At 40.5% G+C, this 26,342-nt stretch overlaps 1 protein-coding gene across 3 annotated transcripts in view; it reads left to right on the top strand.

Annotated features, from left to right (window-relative positions):
* EIF2B3 (eukaryotic translation initiation factor 2B subunit gamma) overlaps nucleotides 1-26,342 on the top strand; it is a 102,894-nt gene that overhangs the window by 24,728 nt on the left and 51,824 nt on the right. For 2 of the 3 annotated variants that reach the window (XM_054211175.1, XM_054211174.1), the window contains exon 5: nucleotides 2,512-2,623. In XM_054211175.1, the coding sequence (XP_054067150.1) occupies nucleotides 2,512-2,623 (112 nt within the window). Of the gene's footprint in view, nucleotides 1-2,511; nucleotides 2,624-8,729; nucleotides 8,793-26,342 lie in introns of all 3 variants that reach the window. The other variant, XM_054211173.1, reaches the window with a different exon arrangement.

Here is a 26,342-nt window from a genome sequence, read left to right as displayed (position 1 = left end):
ACCCAGAATGGAGCCATGTGCTTAAAGATGACCTGCAAGGGATTGAGTGGAAAAGAGTGTCTGAACCTTTCTGTGTATAAAGAAAGGCAGAAAAGATGGTGACTCTTTCCTGCTTGTTTTTCTTGTCTTGAAAGCAGCAGGCATGTCATCGCTGGTATTCCCTGTGTTTGCCAGAAGACCTCTTGGTGGTCTTGCAGGCTGCATCGTGTGAATTCTCTCCCTTTAATTGAAGGGGTGGGAATACTGAATCTTTAACAAAGGTGTCCTTTTCCCACGTGTCAATTAATTATGTTTGATTAGAAAGCATTTTAGAAAATCTGACTGAAAATTATTTCTTCTCATCACCGAATTGCTGAACTTCCATTCTCTTGTGATGTCATGATTTCTTTGGGTTATTAAAGCCCTCAGAATTGATGGGGATCTAATTTCTAAGGTAATTAATAAATTGCAATAGCTGTTTCAAATCATTTATCTATTGTGAGGAGGCAAGACACATCCTGCATTCCATTTTTATACTTTAAACATTTTTTTTTAGTTACCATCACTGCAGCTTTAACATTTTTCCTCATGCTTTCCTTGCAGAGATTTTGTAAACGAGTTACGTATTCATTCTTCCATTTATTTTTTTCCTCACTAAGTAATGCCAGTGTGGTTTGAAAGAGGACTCTTGTATCTCTGGGTAATTGATTTTAGTAGTAGGTTTTGTCTTTTCTAATTACACAAGTAGTACTATTTACTGCTAGTGTACAGGGAAAAACCTGACCTGGCATCCACTACCAAAAAAAATAGCGCACTCAGATGGTTTCACTGTCTGTTTCTTCCCTATCCATACGAGCAAGAGAAACCAGTTTAGTGACAGTTATGTACTTGGTCCTGTTTTCATCAAGTTTCCCCCTTTTTCTTATTGCATAGAGCTTTGCTATAGCAGTGTCATATGTTACATCACTGTAAAACAGTCTGGAGGTGGACAGCCACGACCTGAACTTTGAGGGAAGTGTTGGTACCTTGGTGGAGGAAAACTGGCCACTGCTGTGTTTCTAGCCTGTCAGGAGAGCCTGGTTAGGTGGCAGTGGCGATGATCAGTTAGCCCCTAATCTCAAAACTTCATCACTCTCCTTAGCATGAGAATCGACACTGCTTTCAAGACTTATTTCTGAGTTTTTACAGTAAGTGAGCTTTATGCAAATTCTACTTAATTTGTCATAGTGTTACATGTTCAGGCCTATTTTTGTACTACTTTGCTGTGTGATTAATTTCTGAGAGGGGATGGGGGGGGATTTCTGAAGAGGGTATGCTTGATCACTTGGATCAAAGGCTGCCAGTAGGAGAACTTTCAACAGCTGTGTAGATTTGACTGTATTTTGATAGTGGTTATTGCTATGGTAACTCTGAAGGAACAGATATAAGGAAAACAAGAGACAAGGCTGAACTGGGGAAAACAGGGTTAAAAAGAGTTTGTCTGAGAAAAGATCTTAGAGAATCAGCTACTTATAGGGCATGCTGTTACTCCAATGTGGTTAAAGGCTTAGAATTTAAGAGATTGAATATTTGCCAGTTTGGCCCAAAATAATAGTATTTAGTGGGAGAACATAGATTTTTGTTAGAACTGTACCATGGCTTTCTTGTACAGTCTGTGTTCCTGTAAAGACCAGTGTCTAGTTGCCACCAGAGTGGTGGAACATACTGTGAAGTGCAAGTTAGAATAAACTGCCACCTCTGTATTCAGATGTTGTGGAAAACTGTTCAAGAATAAATGCTTTACATTTCAGTAGACCAAAGTCACTGTTGATGCACAGTCACTGATTGCAGGAGATGGGGATTGCCCCGGTAATACACGTGACTATTAGGTACTCTCTTGGTTGGCAGTTTTATAAATAGGTATTTAAACTAAGTGAACCCACCCAGAAACATCAATGGTAGGAGTCCTAGAATCTATACTTTATGTGTGTTTGGGTATGTGATTTAGGTTTCCTATCGCTATCAGTATTTATCTGAAATAAGAGATGAGTTGCAAAATAGTTATGTTGTAACTGAAATCAATCCTCTCCAGACCACCACATTCTAATGTGGAGTGATTTATGATGAGGAAGAAGCAGTGGATTTTGAAGAACTCTCTGCTTGCCTTGGGTTTGTTGTGTAAATTCAGCTCGCAGATTTGTTGGTTTTGGGGTGGGTTTTTTGTTATCGTTTTTTGGTTGGGTTTTTTTAGGAAAAAAAAAAAAGAGAGAGAAGGAAAGCACAGCTCAAGATGGAGTATCAGGACCTGTAGTTGGCATCTTCATTAAAAGGATACAAAAAGCTTGCACGGCCAATGTTTTGAATGTCAGGATATACATCAGCTACCCTGACTGAAAAAAATTAATAAATGTTGTGGATAAATTTTGCAAATGCGTTGATTTGCTGGATTAGTCTGAAAGCTAGTATTTTGGGGATGGTTGGTGGTCCCGTTTGTCTTTCCAGCCTGCATTAAGCCAGGGTTATATAATGATTGTGTTTGATTTTCTACTTCAGTGGAGCAGCGCGACTTCATTGGAGTGGATGACACAGGAAAAAGGTTGCTCTTCATGGCTAATGAAGCTGACTTGGATGAAGAACTTGTCATTAAAAGATCCATCCTTCAGAAGTAAGCTTATGAGTCCTTGTAATAGAAACTGAACTTGTAATGGGGGGAAATAACTGTGGACTAGGAATGATGGTTAAAGACAAAGTAGGATGAGAAGGGAAGAGGAAAAGCAGCTTTTGTGATATTCAGGAAACAGTATTTTATTATTCATTACATCATGACAACCAGTTGATAGGCTTGTCTGATACCTTTATTGTGAAAAATTCCAGAGAAAGAAAAGGAATGGGTGAAAAGGTAACTCTCCTAGAAACGAAGACAGTGTTGCTATAGTTCAGATACAGTTTAGATTCAGAGAGTCAGAAGTGGTAGGCCTATGTCCATAAATGAAATGCTAGTCTCAATGGCCGACTCCCAAATGGATTTACAGAGTATCTGGGAGAGGCTCTCAGGATTTCATGACACTCTTCTGCATATAAGGCACAAACCCTCAGCTGTCTTTCCAGGCCCCAAACGGTTCATTAGAGAATCCATGTTATATCCACCATTAAACTACACTGGGGAATTGGATGATTTTATTAAATACACCAGACTAGCAGAGCTTCTCACACAGCTTAATTCGTATCCATCAGTAGAAGAAGGAAAGATGGCTTGTTGTTCTTTATGCTCTTCTGTACAGTGATTTTAGTTTTCTCAGACACACACTGGTTGACATGTTCTGTGGAAAGCTCTGCCTGCTGCTTGAGAGGCCAGCCTTTGTAGTCTGTCCCAGCCTGACAGACTTTCACCTCTGTGAGATTAGACACCTGCAGGGCAGCCATCTGAGAGATGGGAAATTCATCCATGTGGACCTTGTAAGTCAAGGATGTGGACATCTGGGGTCTGCTCTCAGATAATCTCTTCTGTGAAAATGCTTCTGGTGTGTGCTGCGGGCCACAGCTAGGTGTAATTTTGCCTTGAACATCCCACTATGAGATCTGAGGGGAGGTGCTGTGGGCCCGTGGAAAGATGACCTCTCTTCTGCCGGAGTTTAAGGATTACCCTAGAAGGAAGGTGGTCAAGAGTGAGCCGTGTGTTAAATGCTGTGATGGAAAAAGCCTGTCCCAGCGTGTTCCCACTGGTTCTCTCCTGGGTTTTTCTTGGACATGGCAGGGACTAAGCTGCAGACAAGCCTTCTGTACATACATAGCAGCTGATCTGCATAGTTTAGGAAATTCAGCACTGTCGCATTCTGTGTTTTTGTGCAAATGAAGACTAATAGATCTGTTTTGGGCTAGGGAGGAATATTTTATCTGCTGTTAGTCACGGGCTTGTCTTTATGGCTTTCTCCTAGCACTAGTGGGTGGCTATGATATAACGACTCAGAAATTGCTGTAACATGTGTGATCTTAGTTGACCTCTGATTTTACAGGTTCATCTAACCAGAGGATTCTCATTCCTGTTACCCTATAGGTAAATTAATCAGGCTTTATCCTGCAGGCCAAACTTTGCTTTCAGGAACACCTGTTCAGTTACATTGTCTTCAGCAGATCTTCTTGAGCATAACTGTTTGGGATGATATACAGATGGGATAAAAATCTGTATGTCTCACTGTCTTTCTTACATTTCCATATGCACAGCTATCAAAGCTAATGTAAAGTGTTAACCGCCCTCCAAGTAAAGCCCACAGATGATTGGATAGTCTAGAAGCACAGAGAGAAGATCTGCTAAGTGTTAAAAAGAAGAAAAAAAAATAAGAAAAAGATGCTTTGAAGCGTTAGGCAGAAGCATTGGGCCAGTATCCACCTGGGTGAGACTCTGACATCTGAAACTGCCTGCTGTGGATGCTCATGTGCTCTCTTTGTTGTATAGCTGCCATCTTGGAGAAGCTCTGAGGGAAGCAAAATAGTATATGGAAATTACAAAATATTTTCAAATGAGGCAATTCCAGGGTAGGAACAACTGTGGGAGCTCTAGGAAGACAAAGTGTTGGCAGCTAATGGTGTTTTAACCACTGTGTTGTCTAGACCTGCTCAAGCCCTGACTTTCTCATGTAAGAAACAAAAGCGACGCTTAAAACGATCTTTGAAGTTGTTTTTTTTTTTAATACATCATAGTAAAGCAGGGAGGGGGGAGGGGGGGAAGAGCAAGCCCAATCTCGTTTTTCTTCATGGATCACTTAAAGTGACTGACTTTCAGCTACCATCTTGGCTGTTTCTTGATCTCTCGACTTTGTTTTGATGAAATAACAGACTTTGTGGCAAGATGGGAGAATTTCCGGTGCACTCATTTGTTCCTCTGTAAAATACAATAGACATCTCGAGGGTGTTGCTTTTGTGTGTTTTGCTTTTAATGGTCCCTTTGAAGGGCTATGGTGGTCTTGTTACATGAACTCTAGAACTCCTTCAGTGCTTGTTTTGCTCTTCAGATCCTTTTCTTTTTCTATTTTCTTTTTTGTCTCCCTTTTTAAGGAGGGGAGTGCAGCGAGGGACAGGGGAGGGAGTGGTGAAAGGAATGGGAAAGGAAGATGAACTTTTCTTTAAAGCTAGGAATCCTGTTACTGGTAAAAATCTAGATCCCTTACAGAAATGGTTCAAAGGACCTTTGGCTTCCCCTCCTCACAGGAGGGAAGTTGTGTTGACAAAACATCCAAAGCTGTAGAACGCTAATTTAAATCCTTGAAGAAAAACCTTTTTCCTGACCTTTGCCTTCTTCCTATCATTGGATTTCACGCTCTTCACTTTCCTGCCATAAAAGAGCAGCTGGTGGGGAGGGACAGGGGAAAACACACATTCTCTTGAGTACCTGTTGAGTATTAAATATTTATTTGCTCTTGACTCAGGCATTTTGTAATAATGAAAGTGTTAGAGAATGAAACGTTTTAATAGGATTTCTAAGTTCATGGTAACCTGTAATTCTCTTTCTCAGTTTGGCTAGGATTTCTTTTCCAGATTTGTTGTTTTGATTTGTTTTGGGGATTTTGTGAGTTGTGGATAGCCGTTTTGGTTTCAAGAATGCCTCTCCTTGTTACACCACAGAAAGGAGTCTGGATTTTTCTCCTTTGCTTGCCAGAGCAAATCTGTCAAAGCTTTCCATTCAGCTGTTAAAATTGTCCTTCCACATCACCCCCCCCCCCCCGCCCCGTGCTGTTAATCACCCTGATGACAAGTCCCACAGGTAGCATCCTCCCTCCAGTAAACAAGTGCAAAACAGTATCAAATACATTCATCCAGGCACGTTTTTGTGTGCATCAGGATGGGCCAGGAAACAAATTTATTGGTGGTGCCTAGAGAGACTAATGCTGCTGGGGAAAGCTTTTTCAAGGAAATGGTTCCCTGTTTGGGTAATGAGAGCTTATAAAAAGCCCTGAACAGCCTGTGCATGTCATTCACTTTGGCAAATAGCTGCAAGATGAGATACTAGAATGAAAGAAATACAGTTTGGGGAAGTTTCAGAGCCAGCTTAGGGCCTTTTGAAGAGAAAAAAAAATAGTTATGTGCTCATCCCTGGAGCCTGGTTTTGCCAGTGACATCTCTCTGACTTCGGTCTTGGCAGGATGAAGGAGTGAGGAAATGATGAGAATTCCATAGCTGCTGCCTTTGCTTTCGGAGAGGGCAAAGGTATTTGTTTTCAAAGCACGATTACAATGGATGGAGAGCTTTTTGCTCCACCTCTGATATTTATGGTCATGCAAAGTGAGACAGTAAAAGACACCTGTTAGAGCAGGTCTAAATTTGGAGCATTTCCTTTTAAGATCTTGTGGGCTGTGTAAGGGTGAGTTCAGCCTTCGTGGGTGTTCTGTCTGCACAGACGCAGGTGCAGGGCTTCTCCTAGAGAATATGTTAATAAATCACCATGACAATTCCAGCTACTTATTACCTCATGTACCTCTGTGCTTCAGACAGAAAGGAATACCTCATCTATAAATATATGCAGTACTAACATTAGTAACCTTGAAGTAACAATGCAGATCTGTTTTTAAGATATTTTAATAAAAAGAGGGGGGTAAGATGGGAGAGTTTTGGTTTTTTTTTTTTCCTTCCTTTTCCCCTTGCATCATGAGAGTAAAAATGAATGGTGTAGTATAATTTTAAAAGTCAGCGTTGCCAAGTGGGTAGGTAATGGGAGTTCAGGAATAGCTTTGATACACTTGATTTCCTTTCTGTTGCCTTGGGGTATTGCCTTATTTTTTTTCTGCTGATAATTTGTTTTAAATAAGCGGATAATATATAAACACACTGTAACTTCCTTAGTGTTTCTGTTCTCTGAAACTGCCCTCCTTGGCAAATTGGCATCTGAAATACTCTGCCACTTCTGTGGTGGTTCTTTTGCATTTTTTTTTTCTTTTAAATGAGAAATGCTGGGAATGGCACAGGTATAGGCAGATACTCCACTGTGTAAAGCTTCCTAAACTAGATAGATCGTGGGCAGATGTTCTCTTCCAGATCCAGCTGTGCTGGTGAAGGGGGCTACCAGCTCCAGCTTGCCCCCAGCTGGGTGTCTGATCAAGTACGTTGTAAGCCACGTTGTCAAAATGAGTTGTGTTACTTTTAATAGATTAAACAGCAGGACTTTGATAACTTGGTTTGTTTTACTTTGTGCATTAGGGAGTGGTCCCCACAAGCAGTGCCACTGGTAGGGAAGGGAGGGATGCAATAACCCAGGTTAGTAGGAAAATCTTGAGGAGCAACTCAGGGCAGACCAGGGAGCAAAAACCCTTTGCTGGACTCAGCTGTCTACACGATGAATATACATGTGGTGTTCCTGTGATGGGGACGTGGGTAGTTTTCACTATTAGCAAACTTTTGTTACTAAGTTTCCTTTGCATTCATGACATATTTTGAGGAATGGTATGGAAAAATTTTGGATATTTCTTGTTTTTCTCTATAATGTGACTTTTAGAAAGTGAGGCATAGATCTTCATGTCTTTCCTGTTAGTTCAGATCTGCTCTTTCCATAAATAAAAGTAACATTTTCTGACCAGCATCCAGAAAATAAGTCAGGTTCTTTTTGGTTTCTCCATCACAAAAATAGAAATTGTATGCGTTGATTTAGGTAATAATCCTTTTGCAGATGCCCAATCCAGAAGAGAATCTGATTCCCCTTCCCAGAACTGAATTGGTTTCACAGTACTAGTAGGAATTTAGTAAGTTGTAAAAAGTTATTTTAGCCAGTAAAGCAAGCGGATCTGACTCTGAATCAAAACAGGGGAACTAGGTCTATTGAATAAGAGGGTGTGATTTTTACACACTAACTTCTCAGACTATAACCACACTTTAAAAATGTTGGTGTATCTTTAATCATATTTCTTTACAAAAGAGGATTTTGCTGAACGTTTCAGAAAAATATATTGTCCCGTGAGTTGTTTTTTGAGCCATGACTTGGGAGTAGGGGTTCTCAAGATGCCCTTGGAGGTCTTGCGTGCCTGTTCAGAAGTTTCTCAGTTCACTAAGAGTAGCCGCTGTAACTACAAGACATTCATTTTTCTCAGAAAGTTTGCCCCTTTTATTTTGCATTTAAACTTTGTTCAACTTGCTCTGCTTGTTCTGTAAATACGTTGGGGATGAGTGTAGCCTTCAACTTCAGAAATGGAGTATTTTTAAAACGATTTATTGTTTCTAAAATGGATGTAGCTAAATACAAGGAAAACATCTTAATTTTGTGCTTTTATGTTATACTTGTACAATAAACATGAACATACTATCAAAGCAGTTAATGAGATGTTGACTTTATATTTTAAAGAACTTACTGCTATTAGTGATTTTAATACTGTTGCTTCCACAGGATTTTGTTGTGTTTTGCTGCTGCTGTGTTATTTTATTCATTCAGTGGGGGGGTTGAAAGGAATGTACAGCATATCCAGGTCCTATTTATAAAAGAAAGGTCATGCCATGTCTTGACAGCTTGTACAGGTAAGAGGTCATGAATCTTAGAGTCTGGAATATTAGCAAGGACTTCTATTGAATGTAGCTATAGAAAGACCTATTGGCAATGGATTTAATTTTACTGCAAGATTCCTGCCAGCGTTACAGTACACATAAGACTAAAAGCAGAGAGCATGAGGCTCGGCATTTGGTTTCTAATTGTCAGTAAATGTGTGTTGTGTGGATTGTCATTAGTCATCTGTCTGTCTGTCTGCTGCTGCGGTCTCAGACCAGCACTTAGCCTGTGATTCGGTTTTACTTTTCAGAGGTTTCAAAGGAGGAAGAACTGACTGTATTGCGCTTGGACACCCTCGAGTCCATGTGACTTGGTAAATGCAGTGCTCTCGATGAGTCATCAGGTTGGACAATGCTGAAGTTGAATCTCATTGTTACTCTAAGCCAGGCTCGGGTCTTGAAAAGATGACAAATGATCTGTTCATTTTAGAAAGATATCTTAATGCTTTAATACAGTTGCCACTGTGTATTTTTTAGCAATGCTGTGAGTTAGTTTATTTCACAAAGGAGATGGGAAATGCAGCCATCACTGGTTGTTTTTGTGACATATTTACCCCAATTGATCCAGATGTAACCTGTGTGATCTAAAAGTTCCTCTGAATGCTCTGGTTAGGGGAGAGATGCAGAATGATCAATTATTCGTTTTCAACGTATGTTTTCAGCCATAGTGTGTATTCAGTGTAGCTGCCTGTTGAAATTTTAGGGTTTCAGCTTATGTCTGGCGATCCCAGAATGACCAGTACGCAACAGAGGGGCACAGGCTCTTTTTTGTGTGGTTGGGATGGGACAGAGAAATAAAAAAAAGCCAAAGGTCAGAGGAGTTATCCCTGCTTGTGCAAGCGCTGTCAGGCTCTCCCGTACCACATGTCCACCATGTGTTCCTCATCAGCGGGATGTGGAACTCCATGACGCAGAGCAGACTGGAATGCAGAATTAGTTAACACCCGCCGTTGGGGAATTTATCAGCCAATGTGGAATATGGGGGGGAGGAAACAGCCTAGTTTAAAGCAAAGTAAGGGTGAAATGAGGCATGTGACTGTTCCTCTTCAGTTAAAAGGTCTGATTCTGCTTGGGGCTAAGGTCCTGGCTCCCGAGCCCAGCCAAAGCTTGTGGTTCCCTTACCGTTTTGTGTTACTGTTTTGGGTTTTTTTAATCCTTTAAATGTCATGCTTAGCAGAACCTTTTTGCAGTGGGCTGAAGGGAAATACCTTTGGGATTTTTGCAAGGAACCGTTCGTCTAGTTTATTCTAAGAAAGCAGGACTTTGAAGAGCCTTTCCTTCATCCTGGTCATTGAGATCCCAAATCGCTAACTTGCAGGGATACATAAAAGTGATAGCCTCTCCATTAAAATTAGCTACACTAGGTATCAACTGAACTGTAGTTGCATAATATTTTTAGTGCTGATTTATTACACTTACTTCATGGCTACTGTGAACTCTAACCTGGATGATTTATTGTGATGTTTAGCACTGCTAAGAATATTGTGAAAGTCACAATGGAAAGAGTCAGAATATACAATTAGCTGGTTGAAGGTATATGTGTGCCCACGATCCTTATTGGGTTTGCATTCTACTTTACTCACAGCAAATATATATCTTTCAAAATGTTTCCATTCATTCAGAATACAATGCTGAATTCCCTCTTGAATAGCTGTTGTGTGGTTCTCCCCAAACAGTATTGTGCTGGCAGTTTCTGGAATTACACAGGAAATGAAGAGCATAGCAAACTTTCCTTTCTCTTGCTAAGACATGCTTCCCGGGAGTTCTTCCAGTAGATCGAGTAAATAGCAGAGATCGATTCCTAAGGGCAGCATGTCCTCTATGTTTCTACTTTGAGAAATCCTGTGTTTCTCTGGCTTTAAATCCTTCATTTCTCCATCAATTTTATTGCACCATTTCCCCAGCTAGAGAAGATTAGATAGAGATTCCTTTTACAAGCAGTAAAACTTCTTATCCACTTGTCTTAGAGATTTCTTATAAGACTCTCTCCTTCCCCGGTCACCAAATAGGAAATACTCTCCTGGGGATTAAGAAGAGATGGCTATTAGACCTTGATATGTGAACCGGCAATGCAGAATGCTCTACCTTGCACAGTTACTCCTTATAAGTTTAACTTTTATGTACCTGCACACCTGCATATTGGCCAGCAATAGCTGTTGGTATTAGTTGTGTCAATCATCTTGAAATCCTTTAACTTTTTAAAAAAACATGTCGGGGGCAGTATTCATAATTCAGGTTAGTGGAAGCTCGAGATTTTGAAATATCTGGGTCTGTCAATACAGAGAAATTGAAAAAGGAATAATTTAGGGCCTTCAGACAGAAAGAATTTGGCTGATGGACTTTAATTAAACTCCGAGGGTTGGAAGCAAACCAGTAAGAAAGCAAGGGAAATTCAAGTTAAAGCTCAACTTCTAGTTTTTCTGCATATAAATCCTCCAGCAGCTGGTGATATTTGCAAGAACACAAGGGGCTGTCTTTCAGTATTCCCTTTGATTTTATTTTTTTTTCCCCTTTGCTTTATTATTCCCAAGGTGTAGCATTAAATATCATTTCAGAGGCCATGTGCGACCCTAACTTCTCTGTCCCATCTCTATGGTACGTCTGTTCATACATGTATGTATATATGTGTAATATATAGTTTATATATAGCTTTGTTCACTAACATATGGGTACAGCATTTCTAGAACTAGGTATTTATTTTTTTGTCTTCCCCCCACCCCCCGCCCCCGATTAGCTACAACATTTCTGAAAATACCTCTGAAATTCCCACTTCTGTGACTTTGAGCCTTAGCCAGGTAGAATCGTAATAACAGAATCGCGGCCAGCAGTGCCATAAATTTCAACTAAAGTACTGGGCAAGAAGGCTGATTTCTGTTTGTACTGTTGTTAGAGATATTTATGCAGGGCAGGTCTTTCAGCAAGTGTGATTATTTTCAGAGAGGCCCTCTCTCCATTCTTGCATTAGAATGTGCTGGGGATGTGTGCGGGGAACGGCACCTGACAAACAGCAGCCAGACACAAGGAATAAAATCCCCTGGGGAAAGAGACTTCTCATTATGGCCATTTTTCACTTCTAAGGCCACTTGAAAAATATTGTTCTTCAGGTAGATCTCTTCCCTAGATCCCTGGGTTAGCATTTGGGTGCCTGCCATTTTCCCAGACCAAGGAGCTACTGAAGACTTAAGCTTTTCAAGTAGGAAAGTATGCAAGCGCATATTTTGCAGCACCAGATGCTATTGAAAGAATAATGGACCCTTCCCGCATTCAACTCCATTCTTCTTGCACTCGCTCTCAGACCTCTGGAGCCACTGTGCTAGCAAATGATTACATTCTGTTTCTCTTCCGTAACTCTTTCTAATCTTCCTAAACAAAATGTTAATTGAGACGTTGATTTATACAATTTAGATTCCTGTGCTAAGTCACTGTAGTTAAAAGTAGCCTCTGGCTATTGAGGGGATAGATCAGTGAGACAAATTAGTGCTTGCTGGTATGTTTTTCTATATCTTACCCGTTTTGAAAATAGTATATATTTCAAATTTAAGGAATATGGCTCTTGTATGTGTTTGTTTTAGATGTACCCCATGATAGCATAGCTCTAGAATGCAGGATTATGGGTGTTTTCTGATTTACATTATAATATGAAGGAAACAACGTGTAAAAAGTAGACTCTGGCATTTTTTTGCTATGCCCTTGGTGTTTGTCAGCTGAAAAGAAAGGGTTATGATACTAGGGATGTTACATAGATTCCAGGCTTTCATATGTGACAGGGATAACCTCGTGCCTGGGGTAAAAGATGACTTCTCACGTCCTGGACAACTTTTGACTTTGAGGGTTTACAGAAAAGTTGTCTGACCTTACTTCTCAGTAATCTATTCTTGTCTTTGGAAAAAAATAGAAATGTTAATCTGTTAGATGGTTGTAGAGAACCGTTAAAATAAGCAACCTTTGTGTTTACAGGGAAGAGTTCTTTTGTTCTACAGGTGATCTGGTGCAGGAAAGGGTAAAAGTTAACATATAAAGTGATGTGCTATCACCTGTTTGCATTAAGAATGTCTTGTAACCAATATACAAAGACATCTCCCTTCTCTACTTGGCTTTGTGGCCTTGGGAAGTCCATTTAATGTTTGTCTCATACTTTCTTTGCTTTTTAAAATGAATGCAATATTACTTTCCTATCTCACAGGGGCATAACTCATGAATGTTTTTGTTAGTACTGTAAATGTAAAATGCTGCTCTGAGCACAGGGTATTAACTGTTGGCTTTCCTACATTTAGAATCAGAATAGTACTTGTTAAAACGACCTGCAGGAAGCAGCTGGTGTAACGTTGTATACAGCATGAGCTACAGATCATGTTTAAACCCAGATTTTTCAGTTTCAGCACTTGCATTTCTTCATGTCAGACACCAGTAGTATTTAAATGTATTATTGTATAGTTTATTGTGTGTGAACGTTGTTATTACTGCTCCACTGTCTCTTTCAATGCAGTCGTTCTCCCTTTTTTCATACAAAACAGTGAAAAATGAAATACGTTTTCTTTTGCATTAACAAGCCACTACTCCTGAGTGTACACGGTCGAATTTGTAGGTAGGCGATTCCTTGCGTGCGCATGAACTGGTTTTACAAATGCTGGCTTGAGGCTGGCCCAGCTCGTAGCAGTGCACCTGAGCTAACATGCCAGCGGCCATGCTGCTGCCAGGGCCAGGCTGGGAGGGCAGAGCAGCCGCCGAGTGCTGCGGGGGTGAAGCACTGGGTAGGAACCAGTTCTGGTGCAGAAACAGCACTATCGTCTGGGCTTCCTCGGGACCGTATTAGTCTGGATAAAGGAGAAAAAGCAGTGTTTACGTTTCTTAATCCTTGCGTTTGTTTGCTGTTCTCCACTTCCAGTTTGGCCACCTGATGGCAGCTTTTAAATTCTGAGATAAGAATTGTGGGTTTGTTACCCATGTGTACAGCTTTGGTCAGCACTTTCAGGTTCCACCAAAATACAAACATCAAACAAGAGTTAATCTTTTATAGTTCTTCAAATAGTGTGCTTTTTGCAGTAGAAAAGTAATTCTCTTTAGAAGGTGATCACTCCAAAGACTAACTGCTTTAATTTCTCCTAAACATTTTTAAAAGCATGACAACAATTTCCTGTAAGCGATCTGCTTTAAAAGATCTGAGTTGATTTGGGCTGCTGTCTGGGATGTGCTTCTTCACTTTTTTTAATTAAAATTTTGTGCATGAATAGAAAGTGTTTTCTGAATGATGAGTTCTGGTAATAAAACAAGGTGATACTGCCCTGATAAATAGTGGCCTTAAAAAGGTCACGTGCAGAAATTAAGATATAATGAACGTGTAAGTCAAGAGTGCCACGAACAGCAGAAATGCTGAACACCAAATCTGAGTAACCTGCTGCAAAGAACCTGTTCCTTTGTTTCTGTGTTTTGAAGTCATGACTCATTGATTCACCATCTTGAAGGCAGTGGATGCAAGGATGTGAACTTGCACATCTCTGAAAAATGTGTTTAGTCCTAAGTGCGGGTCTTCAAGCGACATGAAGCTCATACCTGACTGCAGCACAATAATGCCAAGGCTGGTTTTTCTTGACACTCCTTCTGTCCATTGACTTCTTAGTTTTCCTGAAGGAAAATGTCTTGAGTAGCCTGTGGAGGTGACTCACAGGCTCTATTGAGGACTTTTGGAAGGCTTTGGTCTTTTACCTGCCATGTGCCTGCGTCACTACTGCTGATTTTAGCTCCTCCTACAACGACAATAAGAAAACCATCTATAAGCGTTAATTCAAGTCTCAATGGAAGTATCTTAGATATCTTAGGGTACTGCTGCTTCCTAAGGTTCCTAGATATGCTGACATGTAGCAGATGAGTGTTTTTCATCATTGGTTAATGCCAAAAAGTTATTGTGTGGTGACGACGTGAAAGCTGAACGTAGCCGTTCAGTGTATAAACAGTTGAAATGAAGGGAGGTGATGGGAAGGTGTGCTGCGCTGTTGTGGTTTGACACCACAACCAAATGTGTGCTGTGCATGTTGAGGGAGAGTCAAGGACAACTGCAGTGCATGCAAGTAAAAGATGTTTTCATAAAGGCCATATCTTTGTAAAGGCTCGTCTGATTTCTAAATGTAAGTTTACCGGCCTAAAATGTTGATCCCTGCTTGCTGCAGGCTGGATAGAGCCTGAAGTTGTAGGGAGGAGAGAAATGCTGAGCTTCGGAAGTATTCCTTGCAGGTAGGCACTGTCTTGAACTTGCATGTTATCTCCAGAAGTGGATAATATCTTCTTATTTACACTCACAGTTAAATATTAATTCCCCAAATCCTCAGATGCTCTGGCTTTTATATCTAACATGAGGAAGGACAACCAGAGAAAACTGTACTAATGTGGATCAAAATACGGTGAAAAAAAGTGTATGAGAACCCATTCTTACAAACAGTAGTCCCGTTTGTTACCTTAAGCAAAAACATCACCCTCACTGCCACTGTTTGTGTCCGGAGGAGAATCCCATCCTCACATCTCTGAGGAACTAATTCTGTCAGCTGGTTGAATAGTAAGACCCAAAATTGAGATTAACGTTTATCAAAATGTAAGAAGCAAGTGCTCTGCTCTTACTTGATCATTTTGTGCTTACTTGCTTAGCTGAGATTTTCATCAGTTAGATTTTTTTTTTTTATGATTTCTGGGTATTGTTCATTAATGTAGTTATTTCATTGCTGAATGCTAGCATATTTTTACACAGTGCTGTCACTTCTAGCTTTGTTTCAAAAGGAGAGGTGATTCTTCTTGCCAGAAGTAGAACTGTTGTGCTGTATGGTTTGTACTTCCTGAAATTCCTTCAGGGCTTCAGTTTGTATTTGATTTTTGGCTAGTTTGCAAGAATATATGATCCAGTCAATCCAGTCACGTTTTTAATTGAAAACATACATAGTTTGTATGTATTAAGAAAGGATTGTTTGCATGTAAGGGAAAGCCCATGAAAGTGTGCTTGAGAATTCTTACCTCCATCTAGGCATAGGAAAAATTTAGCAAATTATTTTGCGTATATCCATTGTATATTTGTTTCTTTTTTATTAATGTACATCAGAGGTCCAAATACAAGTAAAGCATGCTATGGAAGCTAATTAAATCAATGCCTCAGTGGAAGAACTTAGTTTCTGGAATTGCTCTTGTAAATCTCAGATGTAAACAAAAACCTAGTTATTTTTATATCGTTTCCCTTTGCCTCATGTACGTGATTCTGGAAGTTGGAGAGTTATATGTTTATGCCTCTTTTTATAGCAGAATATTTGCATAGCTGAATTTTTATTGAAGCATAATTCCTGGTTTCCTTAAAGCTGAGCAAGGCTACTGTACAGTGGGAACGCACATTAATTTGAGTTGCTGTGAAAGGCTGTTCATTTTAAAGCTGTCAAGGCAGCAGATTGTCTTCAAGTGTTCCTTCATTAAGAGTTGTTTGCCACTTTTGTAGAAAAGTAAATTGGGAGCTTTGCCTGAAAGAAGGATGTGCAAAGAACAACATTTAGACCATGGGATCTTACTGTCCCTCCTTCTCCTGCCCCTACCTGCCTGGGGATGAAGCAGGCACCACTGCATTTTATTCTGTTTCATTTCAGCTGCGTGCCGAGATGAGCGTCTCCAGAGGCTCCATTTATCTGAGGCTGGTTTTACTTGGTTCTTTCTTGGTTGGTTTGCAGCTTTCTCAGAGACTGTGAGCTCCCTGTGCTCATGCCTTTAAAATGTAGAACGCAAAGACAGTACCTGTCTTAAGAGTTTAGTGTCTAAACGGACTGTACAATTATGGATCTGGACCTTGCTCCCATTAAATGTGAAATTCCAGCTCTTCAGAATAAACCCATTTTCTTGTGAATTCCAATATAATAATAAAAATCAGCTCTTTGTGAGGAGTGCAGTTTCTGTGGTGTGAATAATCAGACCCACTTCTGTTAAAGTGCAAAACCTCCCTTTTATTTTTGATAGCGAATCATTTTGAGAGCAGAGCCCAGAAGCACAGGATTTTTAGAAGTAAACTAGTCTTTTAAGGCTTCCTGTTCATTTTGGTTCTGCTTATTGCTTCTTACCTCTGATTATTTTTTTTTAACTGTTCTCCGCAAAAGTGATCGTTGTAGACTTGGCCCTTTTTCTACTACTAATACAGTCTAGAGGGTTAGCACAGGTCTTTATAGTTACAGATTGTTTCTAATACATTTTTTCTTTATAAACTAAGGGCAGGACTGTACATGAAATCTCTGTTATTGTATTTGTGCTTTGTACTCATGTAACTTGTTGACTGTTTTACAAGCCAGTAACGTAGTAGCCACAGGCTAGGAAGCTTGCCCAGAAATCTGGCATATTTAATTAGTGCTAGTAAACAAGCAGAGTTTCAAATTTAATTTTTCCTTCTTTAATTCCTATAAACCTCAAGCCATTTAAAACTTAATTTTGACACTAGTTTCGTTTATGCAGTTGGATAATACTGAAACAGTCCACAACCACAGACGGAATAGTCCCGTCTTTTCCAAGCAAGAAGGGAACAGAAGTTGTTTTGTTTTAATAGTATTTGAGGTTGCCGTAAAACTGTAAATGATAATCTTCAGGTCATCCACTGCGCATTTTCTTTTTCTTTCTGTTAGGCTAAGTGTTTCAAGATGAGGAAATTGTCCTACCATGGGTTTAGGCTTGTAAAGGAAAAGGATTGGATTTGTTGCCATTCTGGTCTTTGTACAGAGAGCTCTTCTAAGAGCAAATTACGGAGGTGTCTGAACTCTGTTACTTGCCATGGCCAGTCTAGTGCTTCTAGGCGGTGAGGTTTAACTTGCTACCCCAGGTGGCATACGCAACAGAGGCTTCAGTTGCTGTCTTCTCTCTTGCTTTTCAATACCAGCTTGTGCTCAGTGGTGAAAATGGTCCTCTACTACTGCTTTTGCTATTAGGGACCACTGAAGTCTAGATTAATGACATTTGTCCTATCTGTTTCATCGCTGAAGCAATAAAATAGTTGCTAATTTTGGCCAAAAGCTGGACTTTATAACTGCAGCTAAGAAAGAAAGTTTAAAAAATTAGTATTTAAATTGTGAAAATACACAGATGAGCAGTGTCATCTTAGCTGTCCAGACAGCTTTTCCTTCAAGAGTGTGGTTTTTTTGTTGGTGGTTTTTTTTGTTTTGTTTTGTGGTTTGTTTTTTTTTAAAAGGAATGGTGACTGTCTCCTAATTATTATAAGGGCAGTTCCCACCTACTGTATGAAGTGAGTTAGCACAGCGCTCTTGCTTCTGTGAAGTTTCTCAGTCAGCAGTAGCCATCCCAGGGAAAGAAGTTAACCTACTGCTCAAAGAACCGTCTCACTGCATTGAAATCACCTGGATTTTCTTCTGTCCTCCGTGATGTTCTAATTGCTGTATTATCTCTGTTCAAAAGGAGTGAAATTCCTCCAGCCCAACCTTAAGCTGTTATTCAGGTCCTGGTAGTGGGTGAAAGACGAGAAAGATTTTTGGAAATTCAGCTCTGTCCTCAGTGCAGTGGATGTTTTTGTTCAGTTGGGCTTAATGCCGTCGTGCTCCAACTTTAGTGTCCTCCTGAAAGCATTTTAGGTGTAAGCTCAGTTTCTTACAGTAATATGATGCAGCGACTTCTGTTATAGCTATTAACAAATCTGGTAATTTTAAATCATGAGTAATCTGGTCTAACCAGAAACTAATCCAGTGCGGTTGTAACCACTGTAATTACTTGTTTAAAAAATGCAAATTTGGACTCTCGGTAGATGTTAAGCTCTTCTTGTGGTAACAACAGATTTTTCTGTGTCTTGTCTTTTTTTCCCCCCTTATACTTATGTTCATCATCCCATGATATTTCTGACGGTGTTTTGTAAAACGTCAGCTATCTATTAAAATAATTACTCATTAAGTTATTTTGGGCTGAAAAAGGGAGAGATGTGTCCAAGTGGCTTCAGTCTGATTTCAGTTCTCCTTTGGTTTTAAATTCTGCTGTCATTCTGCAAAAAGAATGCTGCATTTTCTAATCTTAAGGCCTTGTTTTAATGAAGTTTATTACTCGATACTCTCAAAATATTAGCTGACAAGTTAAATAGGTTATTTTAAACTAAAAGAGAAGGCAAGTATCTGTACTTCTTGTGTGATGTTCCTATCACTTGGGGTATTTCTTCACTGTAGCATTGGGCTGTATTCTAATGCTGGTGATGTCCTGAGCCCTGACAGCTCTCTGTGTCCCAAAAATCACATCTCAAAGTTGATATTGCCCGAAATCCAGGCTAGCATGTGGCTGAGGGTATATCTAAATACATGGGCGGAGTCATGACTTCAGTGTAGCCAAGTGGGGAAACCCCCCTGTTTTTCTGTAAGGAAGCTGGATTCATCAAGTCTGACTGCTAATACCTTAGTGTACTTTCCCCTAAAACGTATTTTTCTTCTATGTACCCATTTAGCATTGCGCAGATATGGAGCAGCCTGTGTCCTGGCAGTCACAGTCAGGCTTCCTCTGCAGTGTCAGCAGAGCCAAGTTCTTTGCCCATCTCAATTTATGCCTGAGATAAAGCTGTTTTCATTAATTGATTAAATATTTGACACTTAGAGTTGTTGGGGTCTTGTCAGGTTGAAGTGTGGTTACTGTGTTACGAAATGCTAAAGTGTCCAGGTTTCACTGGAGTTGAGATGAAAATAGCTATGACTGTAAAACCTTATCGTGAATTAAAAGTGAGACAGAAGCAGTAGGTTCCAGGGGGAAATCAGAAGGAAACACAGGTCAAAGCACCAGCTGAGAGGAAGCTACAGACCCTCGAGGAGCAGGAGCTAAATATAATTCACTTACAGTAGATGAAGGAAATGAACATTGCCAGATTTACTGCAGAGGACATCCTACATGGGCTGGGTTTGGGGTAGGTTTTGGTAGTTTAAACCATAACACTTGAATTTTCTCTTCTTTGGATTCAAAGCTCATGTCTTCTTGCTTTCTAGACTCTAAGTGTTGGGGAGAGCTAGACGCTGCTTTGTCTAACACACAACATGTATTGCTCTTTTCTTTTTTCTCTTCTCTCCCTCTGTTCTTCCTTCTAACCCTAATGACCAGGTATCAGACTCTTGTCAGGTTTTTCTCCAGTCCCGTGAAATTTAACTGTTTTGAATGTAAAAATTTTCTAAAGAATGACAAACATGCATCTTCCATCATAAAAGCCCATTTGCTCGTCAAACGAAGATCCTAGCAAAGGAAAGTGAATGGTCAGGTATGGCCTATGCACAGTAACCGGTTTAAAGAGGGATTTTTAATTTTAATAAACTGATGGTGCAGAAGTAGGTGGTTTTCATGAGGTACCTGGAAGGCTGCTTCTAATGTGAAATACAAAGGTACGCGCGACAGCTTCAGTTTGTCCTGCTTCTGGGGCCTGTAACATAAAAGGAAATACTTATAATGCTTATTTCCACTTTTTTTTTCCACTTCTACTTTTACTTGGAATTTAAGGTCGGGGGGGGATTTCTTCGTGTGCTTTAGTAATCTGAAGGTATGTGATTACCTAAAATCCCAAATTTTGCAGATCATAGGTTTTAAGTTCTAGCCACTAGTAAAACCCACTTCACCTGAGAGGCACAGGAGGTCTTTGGAGCCTTATCAAGCCAGGCTGGGATCGGCCGGTCACGCTGCTGAGTACCATTTTGTTTGCCTTTGAGTCGAGGCCAGTGACATAAAGAAATTGTGGCAGCCTTGCTGTGTTTAAGCTATATATTGCTGGTGACCTACAGCTTTGACCCAGTATTCAGTTACACTGTTTCCCATGCATTTACTGTAATTATTTGATTTAAGAAAATATATCATATGTCTGCTGCTTAGCCCTTTGGGAACTGGTGTAGGAGGGATCAGCAGGAGCTGCTGTTCTTCAGTAGCCTCTGTACAATCCTCCAACTTCAGTTGTTTGCTTAAAACTTGTTCCTCTCATGTGTTGTCATCCTTTCAGCCCTGGTGATTTTACGGAACAATTATTTACTAAGGTGAATTTCCATGAAGCAGGAAACAAAATGAGCTGAAAATTGGAAATGATTAGTGTTGCCAGGTGCAGACCTTTAGTTCTTTCTTCTTCTTCAGTAAAGAAAGCATTTCCCAAAGCTTGATTAAATCTCTTAAATCACAGTTTAGCCCAGCATAAGAAAAATAAGCTCAAATACTAGATCTGAACCAAGTGACTAAGCCATGTCCCGTTGTGTTGGAATTGAATTGGTTATAGTGCACAATAATCTACTTTATTGTCATCCTGGCCTTAACTGTAGCATAAGATGATTACATCGAATGTGTATAATAATAAGGCTTACACTTTGTGTATACTGCTTTAAATATTTTGGCACACCATAGAAAGAACCTTTACGTGCAAGGCTTGATTAATCCTTTTCCTCTGTGTATAGAACAAGTAGCTGCCAGAGCTCAAGGGTAAAACCTATTAATAATGTCTCTGGCGGTCCCCGCCCTCCTTTGCAGTGTATTCTCTTCTCTCCACACCGAACTCTGGACTTATTATCATTTTGGTCTCTCTTTTGCTTTCCCAGTTTCTACATAGCAATTGAAGTATTCTAGCAGATTTGAGTCTAGTATAAAAGTGTCTAGTATAAAATCTTTGCATTTTCTCTGTATTTTCAGTGGAGGACAGGGAAAGGGAGAAAGGGGCAGAAAGGCTGTGGGTAGCCCGGTGCCTGCATTATTTCCTACAGCTGCTAGCACTCACTATGGCGGCAAAGACCCTCAAAACCAAGTTTTGGGAAATGCTTCCCCCAGCAGCTGTGTCTAGTGTCCTCCTAGGGGGATGCACGTGCATCCAGCGACATGGCTGCACATCCCCCAGGGAGTGCTCCTCGGACTTGGGGTGGTTGAGGAATTACTGTTCTCATTTTCACGTGGGGAAGCTGAAGCAGGGCGAAGAAAAACATTTTATATAAGGTCATGAGATAAGTTGGCTGTGCAGCCATCAGCACCCTTGCTTTTCAGCATCAAAGTCAAGAGAGATGTTAAACTTAAAGCACGGTGTTGGTGCCAAGATAACAACTGTTTTTATGGGAGGTCACACTGGCTTATTATAAACCATTACTGACCTTGAACAAATATTAATCCTGAGTTCTAACTGCTAACCTATACTCTTTATACTAGAGCAAATTATTTAGTCTTTGGCTTTCAATGAAAGTTGGTTTCTTAACCAAAAAGTTTTCAGCATGTTTTTCTCAGAAGTAGGTTCATAGTTTGTATTATAGTCTCATGGGTATATTAATAATGTAACACAACTAAGAAAAATGGCATGCGGTGAAGCTTTTAAATGAAAAATATTTATTATTCGGAAGGCTTTCAAGCAACTTAGGTCATGAGATCAATAAAACATTTTCATTTGGAAACGACTTCCCATTCCTGATGCGGTGTCTCTTTAGAAGCAGCGGTCGCGGGAATGGATCGGTGGGGAGGTACCAGAGCTGCCTCTGGGCAGCTGATATTAAGCTGAATGTGGTGTGTCCTCCCTTGCCAGGTCGTCAAGGGACCAAAGTGCATCTTACCCTCTGGTCTTTGTAAATAGAGTTGTTACAAAACTGGAGGAAGGGGAACAGTGAGGGGGTGTCTCTGTGCTGGGAAACAGAGGCCAGGGTCACCTGGGGCTCAGGGACACGGTCTTGAAATCCTGGGTGATTGCTTTTCTGTGCCCTTTTCCTCTCTACACCAGCACGCTTGCATCACCAAGGTATTCCTCTTAGCCAGAATTGAACCAGTTGTTCCACCTGAGAAGCAGCATCCTCAAATTACTCCCTGCTCCCCCTCCTCCGAAGCCCGTGGAAGAGGGGCGCAGGGCAGGGGGGTCCTGTCCTGCGCCACCACAGCTGCTGCGGTTTAGCCCGGAGGTGGCAGCATTTCACTAGTGGGCAAAGGAGGCCTGGGATACAGTGGGGACATTCATTTGGTTAAGTGCTTTGGGATCTTTTTGGCCAAAATCTCTGTGTAAAATAAAAAAATAAAAAAAATTAAGGTCATAAGGTGTCTGGGATTTTTGAAGAGCCAACGTAACAGTGGTCTTTTATAATTAGTGAGTTTACAGCCAAGAGCTGTCCCGTAAATGAGCAATGTGATTTAGAGATTATTTTTTTTTTCCTTTAAAAGTAGGAATGCTTGAGACATTAAAGGTGGTCTGGCAGCTTTTGCTGTGAGAGTTCTCTTCGTGTTGATCTGTACACTGGCTTTGTATCAACGTGAGAGCAGCACCTCCATGCAGCCAGTCTGGGGTCAGCAGTGTGTGTTTGAACTGGATGGCATGCCTCTTCACGCAAGAATACAGTATGTAGTGTGGGGGACAGGAAAAACGTGCTAGACTGTTTGGCCACATGGACTGTGTGAGCTACATGCAATTAATTAGAAAAGAAATGAGCGTGTAATGCATAGTTTGTACTTAGTGTGCTGTTATTTATTTACTTATTTTGGAGGGATGGGGAGGAAGATGAGCTAATACCCCATAAGCCCACGGTGCATGTAATTCAGATATTGGTTCAGGAGCCAGTTTAATAGCAGGTATGATTGGATTTTTATTGTGTCATTGCTCGGATTAGTCTTAGAGTATGGACAGCCTCAGGTCCTTGAGCTTATTTAAAGACCTTCATATTTTCCGTCAACAGCTGTATGAAGTTAAAGGGAAAAAGGCCATGGGATTTCTCTTTCTCAGCTAGTTTATTTGTGAGGTGGTGAGGTTAATGTTAATATCCCATGCTTAGTAGAGAGGCTTTTTGGCTTTAAGCATTGTGTGTGCTCCCTCCAGATTTATGATTTTGACCCCAGCCTGGCATTATCACACTGTCAGTGGGAGTGCGAGGCTGGTTTGAACCTCCAGCTCTTGGTGGTAATCTCTCTTAATTAGTTTACAGTTGAAACAATTGTCCATCTTTTTGCGTTTAAACAAGGGAAGTTTGCTCTATCAGCGGCTGATTTCCCTGAGGGAGGAAATCCTGAGAGAGGTTATCAGGGAGAGAAAAGCTCCGGGCTCCACTTTCAAAGCAATGCCATGTACGAAGCATGCATCAATCCTGTTAGTACTGCTTATTATTTCACAATGGCGTGTCAGGAATTACGGGCACAGACCTTTCTTAAGGAGTCTTGCAGACCTTTATGTGCTCTCATCCCGAGTCAGGATTTTGTGGAATTATGTGCTAATAAAAGCTAATTTTATACATTAAATTGCGTTCTTTGAAATCGCTCTTTTAATTGCTGATCTTTCCCTGCCGTCTCCACAGATCTCTCCGAGCCTCCTCATTGTCGACTTTCTGCCAGGGAGCCCTCCATGCCTCATCATTAGGGCTAAAATCTGCCATCACTTAACATAACACACAGGGCTTACAACTGGGAGCAGCCCCCTCCCTTGCACGGGAGCACAGACACGGGAGCACAGACAATAATAGACACTATAGTGGCAGCGCCAATGGGAGTTTTACCATGTATTTTAATGACTTGTGCTTGATTACATTTGCTAGATTGAACTTAAGTTCATTTAGTAATTGGTATGATTCTTAGAGGGTTCACATTTGACATTCCTCACTCATTAAAGAGCTCCAACAATGGCTGTTACAACTTTCATCTCAACGGTGACCCTCTCAGATATATATCCAGTCTTTTTCTTTTGATAAACCACCCAACCCGGCATTCATTAACACTTAACCATCTGCAGCCAGCCCCTCCTAGTACCTTCTCCCTTGCTTTGATGATATAATTAAAAGCCTTCTGTATTATCTCCCTCAGAGCGATAACTCTAGGTGCGTCGGCTCTCGGCACATGCATTGTTTGTTATTCGATTCTCTCTGTATCAGCTGTTCTTGACGATGGGCTCATTTTTCATGTGTTGTAAAGATTAGCTGATGGAGTGGGAGATCAGAGGCATGAGAAGGGAGTGTGGCTTTCGATATTAGTAACCAGATGCTCATTTGAAATGGTGATGGAGTTTGCTGTTATCTGTTAGATTATTTGGCTCCTTTGCTTTTACCTGAAGATATACTGGTTTAAGTACTAGTCCATGAAAATTAGCATCATCTTTAGTGGCTTGTTATGATAGAGTGCTCTTATCAGTCTGGTTTAGTGTGGCTATTCTCTCCCTGAGTCTGGTTTACAGAAATCACCGCTTTGTTTATGCATGTGCCCAAACTTGCCTGTTTGACCTTTGAAGCTGTGATTATAATATTAATCTATGGGACTATTCTGTTGCAAATCACTTAGGTGGTCTGTATTTCAGAGGATTTTCATTGTGGGACCTCCCTCTTGTCCAGCATGATGTTCCGTTATTGTTAGTATATTCTGCATTGAAAGCTGACTCAGAGTGGCGTTTCAGTACATCTTGTTGTCTGGCTCGTTTTTGTGGTGGTTTTTTTTGTGTGTGCGTGTGTGATGGAGCTGCAGCTAGGATAGCACTGTGCTACTCTCTGTCCACATGCACTGATTTTGTATAACTTTATTATAAAGTTGCTTAGCTACCGAAAAACTTGATACCATACTTGCCTGCAGATACAAACTTCAGCCCCCAAATCCTCAGTGTCCTGCAGTGCAGCTAAATAGTGTTATTCCAGTTTGCAGGTGGGCAGACTGGATTTTCACACATCCAGTTGCCACACAGGCACTGGCAACAGAACCAGCATTTATTGAGAAGTTCCTATTTTACACTCTTCTGCTTGATGTGTAGCCCTTGCAGCTTTCCCTTGCCTTGTGTTTAAGGGGGGTCGTGATAGATCTTGAATAGGGAGAGAAAAAGGTGGCATTCTGGCACTAAAGAAACTGTGTCTTGTTTGTCATCTTCAAGTTAAGAATTGGGTTTTTTCCTCCTGTTTTTCCATCTCCTTCCCATGCTGCATCCGCTTCTATTTTTTTTTTTACACGTTTCTTGCCTTGTTCCATTGTTTTGTTTGTTTTGTTTGTTTTCCCAGCTTTCCTCCCTGTCCATTTCTTTCCATTTGTCTCTTTCACCCATTTCAATAAACTATTCATTATATAAATACAAGGGAGCCCTTTTTCTCAGAGAAGATATGAAAATTCTTCCTCTCATAAATACACAAAATGTGGAAGTCATCTTCAGGATGCAGAGCAGGAGGGAGTCTGCTGACTTCCAAATGCAAGACCTCATTAAAATTAGTGGATTCCCTATCCTCTTTGCATAAGGAACATTGCTATTTGGGCTGACTTCCACAGCAACATCTGGGCCACTGATAACATCAGTACTGGAGCATTGCTAGGTGAGCTCATGTTTTGTTAATGAAGTAATCTACTAAAAGTGCATATATCATTTTTTAGTACCGCATACTTTGCTGCAAAGTGTCGCACTACTATTATAGGAGCTTTCCTTTTGCAAGTGGGACTTCAAGAATTTCGTTGTAGTTAATAATATGCTTAGCTTGAATCGAATGGCATGCTTGAGAAAAGCCACCTAAATTATAAATTTTTAAGACTTAAATACAATGCATTAATTGAGAAATACACTGAGAAATGGCTTACTAGAACACCTGATATTCTTGGTAGCTTTGATGTTACTAAATATTTGGTGTGCTAGTATTGGTTTACTACATATATACATACACACACCCAAGTTGTGAGTGATCCCTCTGCTGAGCTAACTAAATAATAAAAGCGATTGTGATCCACAAACACCTGACTTTAGCATGTTCTGGAATAAGCAAACAAAGTTTGGATGGAATATACTGATAAAATATGTTCGTTCAAACTTCATTATGAAAGCCAGTCATCAAAGGAGGAAAAATGAAAGCAGAGACAATTTCAGGTGTGGATTGAAATTTCTCTCCTTAATAGCCTCTGGGCTTGAGTGCAGTTACGGTTCTCTTGAACAGCCCAGTGTAGTCCCTGGCTGTTGGTCTGTT

This window comes from Rissa tridactyla, chromosome 8 (assembly GCF_028500815.1).
Source record: "Rissa tridactyla isolate bRisTri1 chromosome 8, bRisTri1.patW.cur.20221130, whole genome shotgun sequence".
Taxonomy (NCBI): Eukaryota; Metazoa; Chordata; class Aves; order Charadriiformes; family Laridae; genus Rissa; species Rissa tridactyla.
The sequence above is the reverse complement of the archived record's forward strand: the minus strand, read 5'-3'. Positions and strand labels throughout refer to the sequence as shown.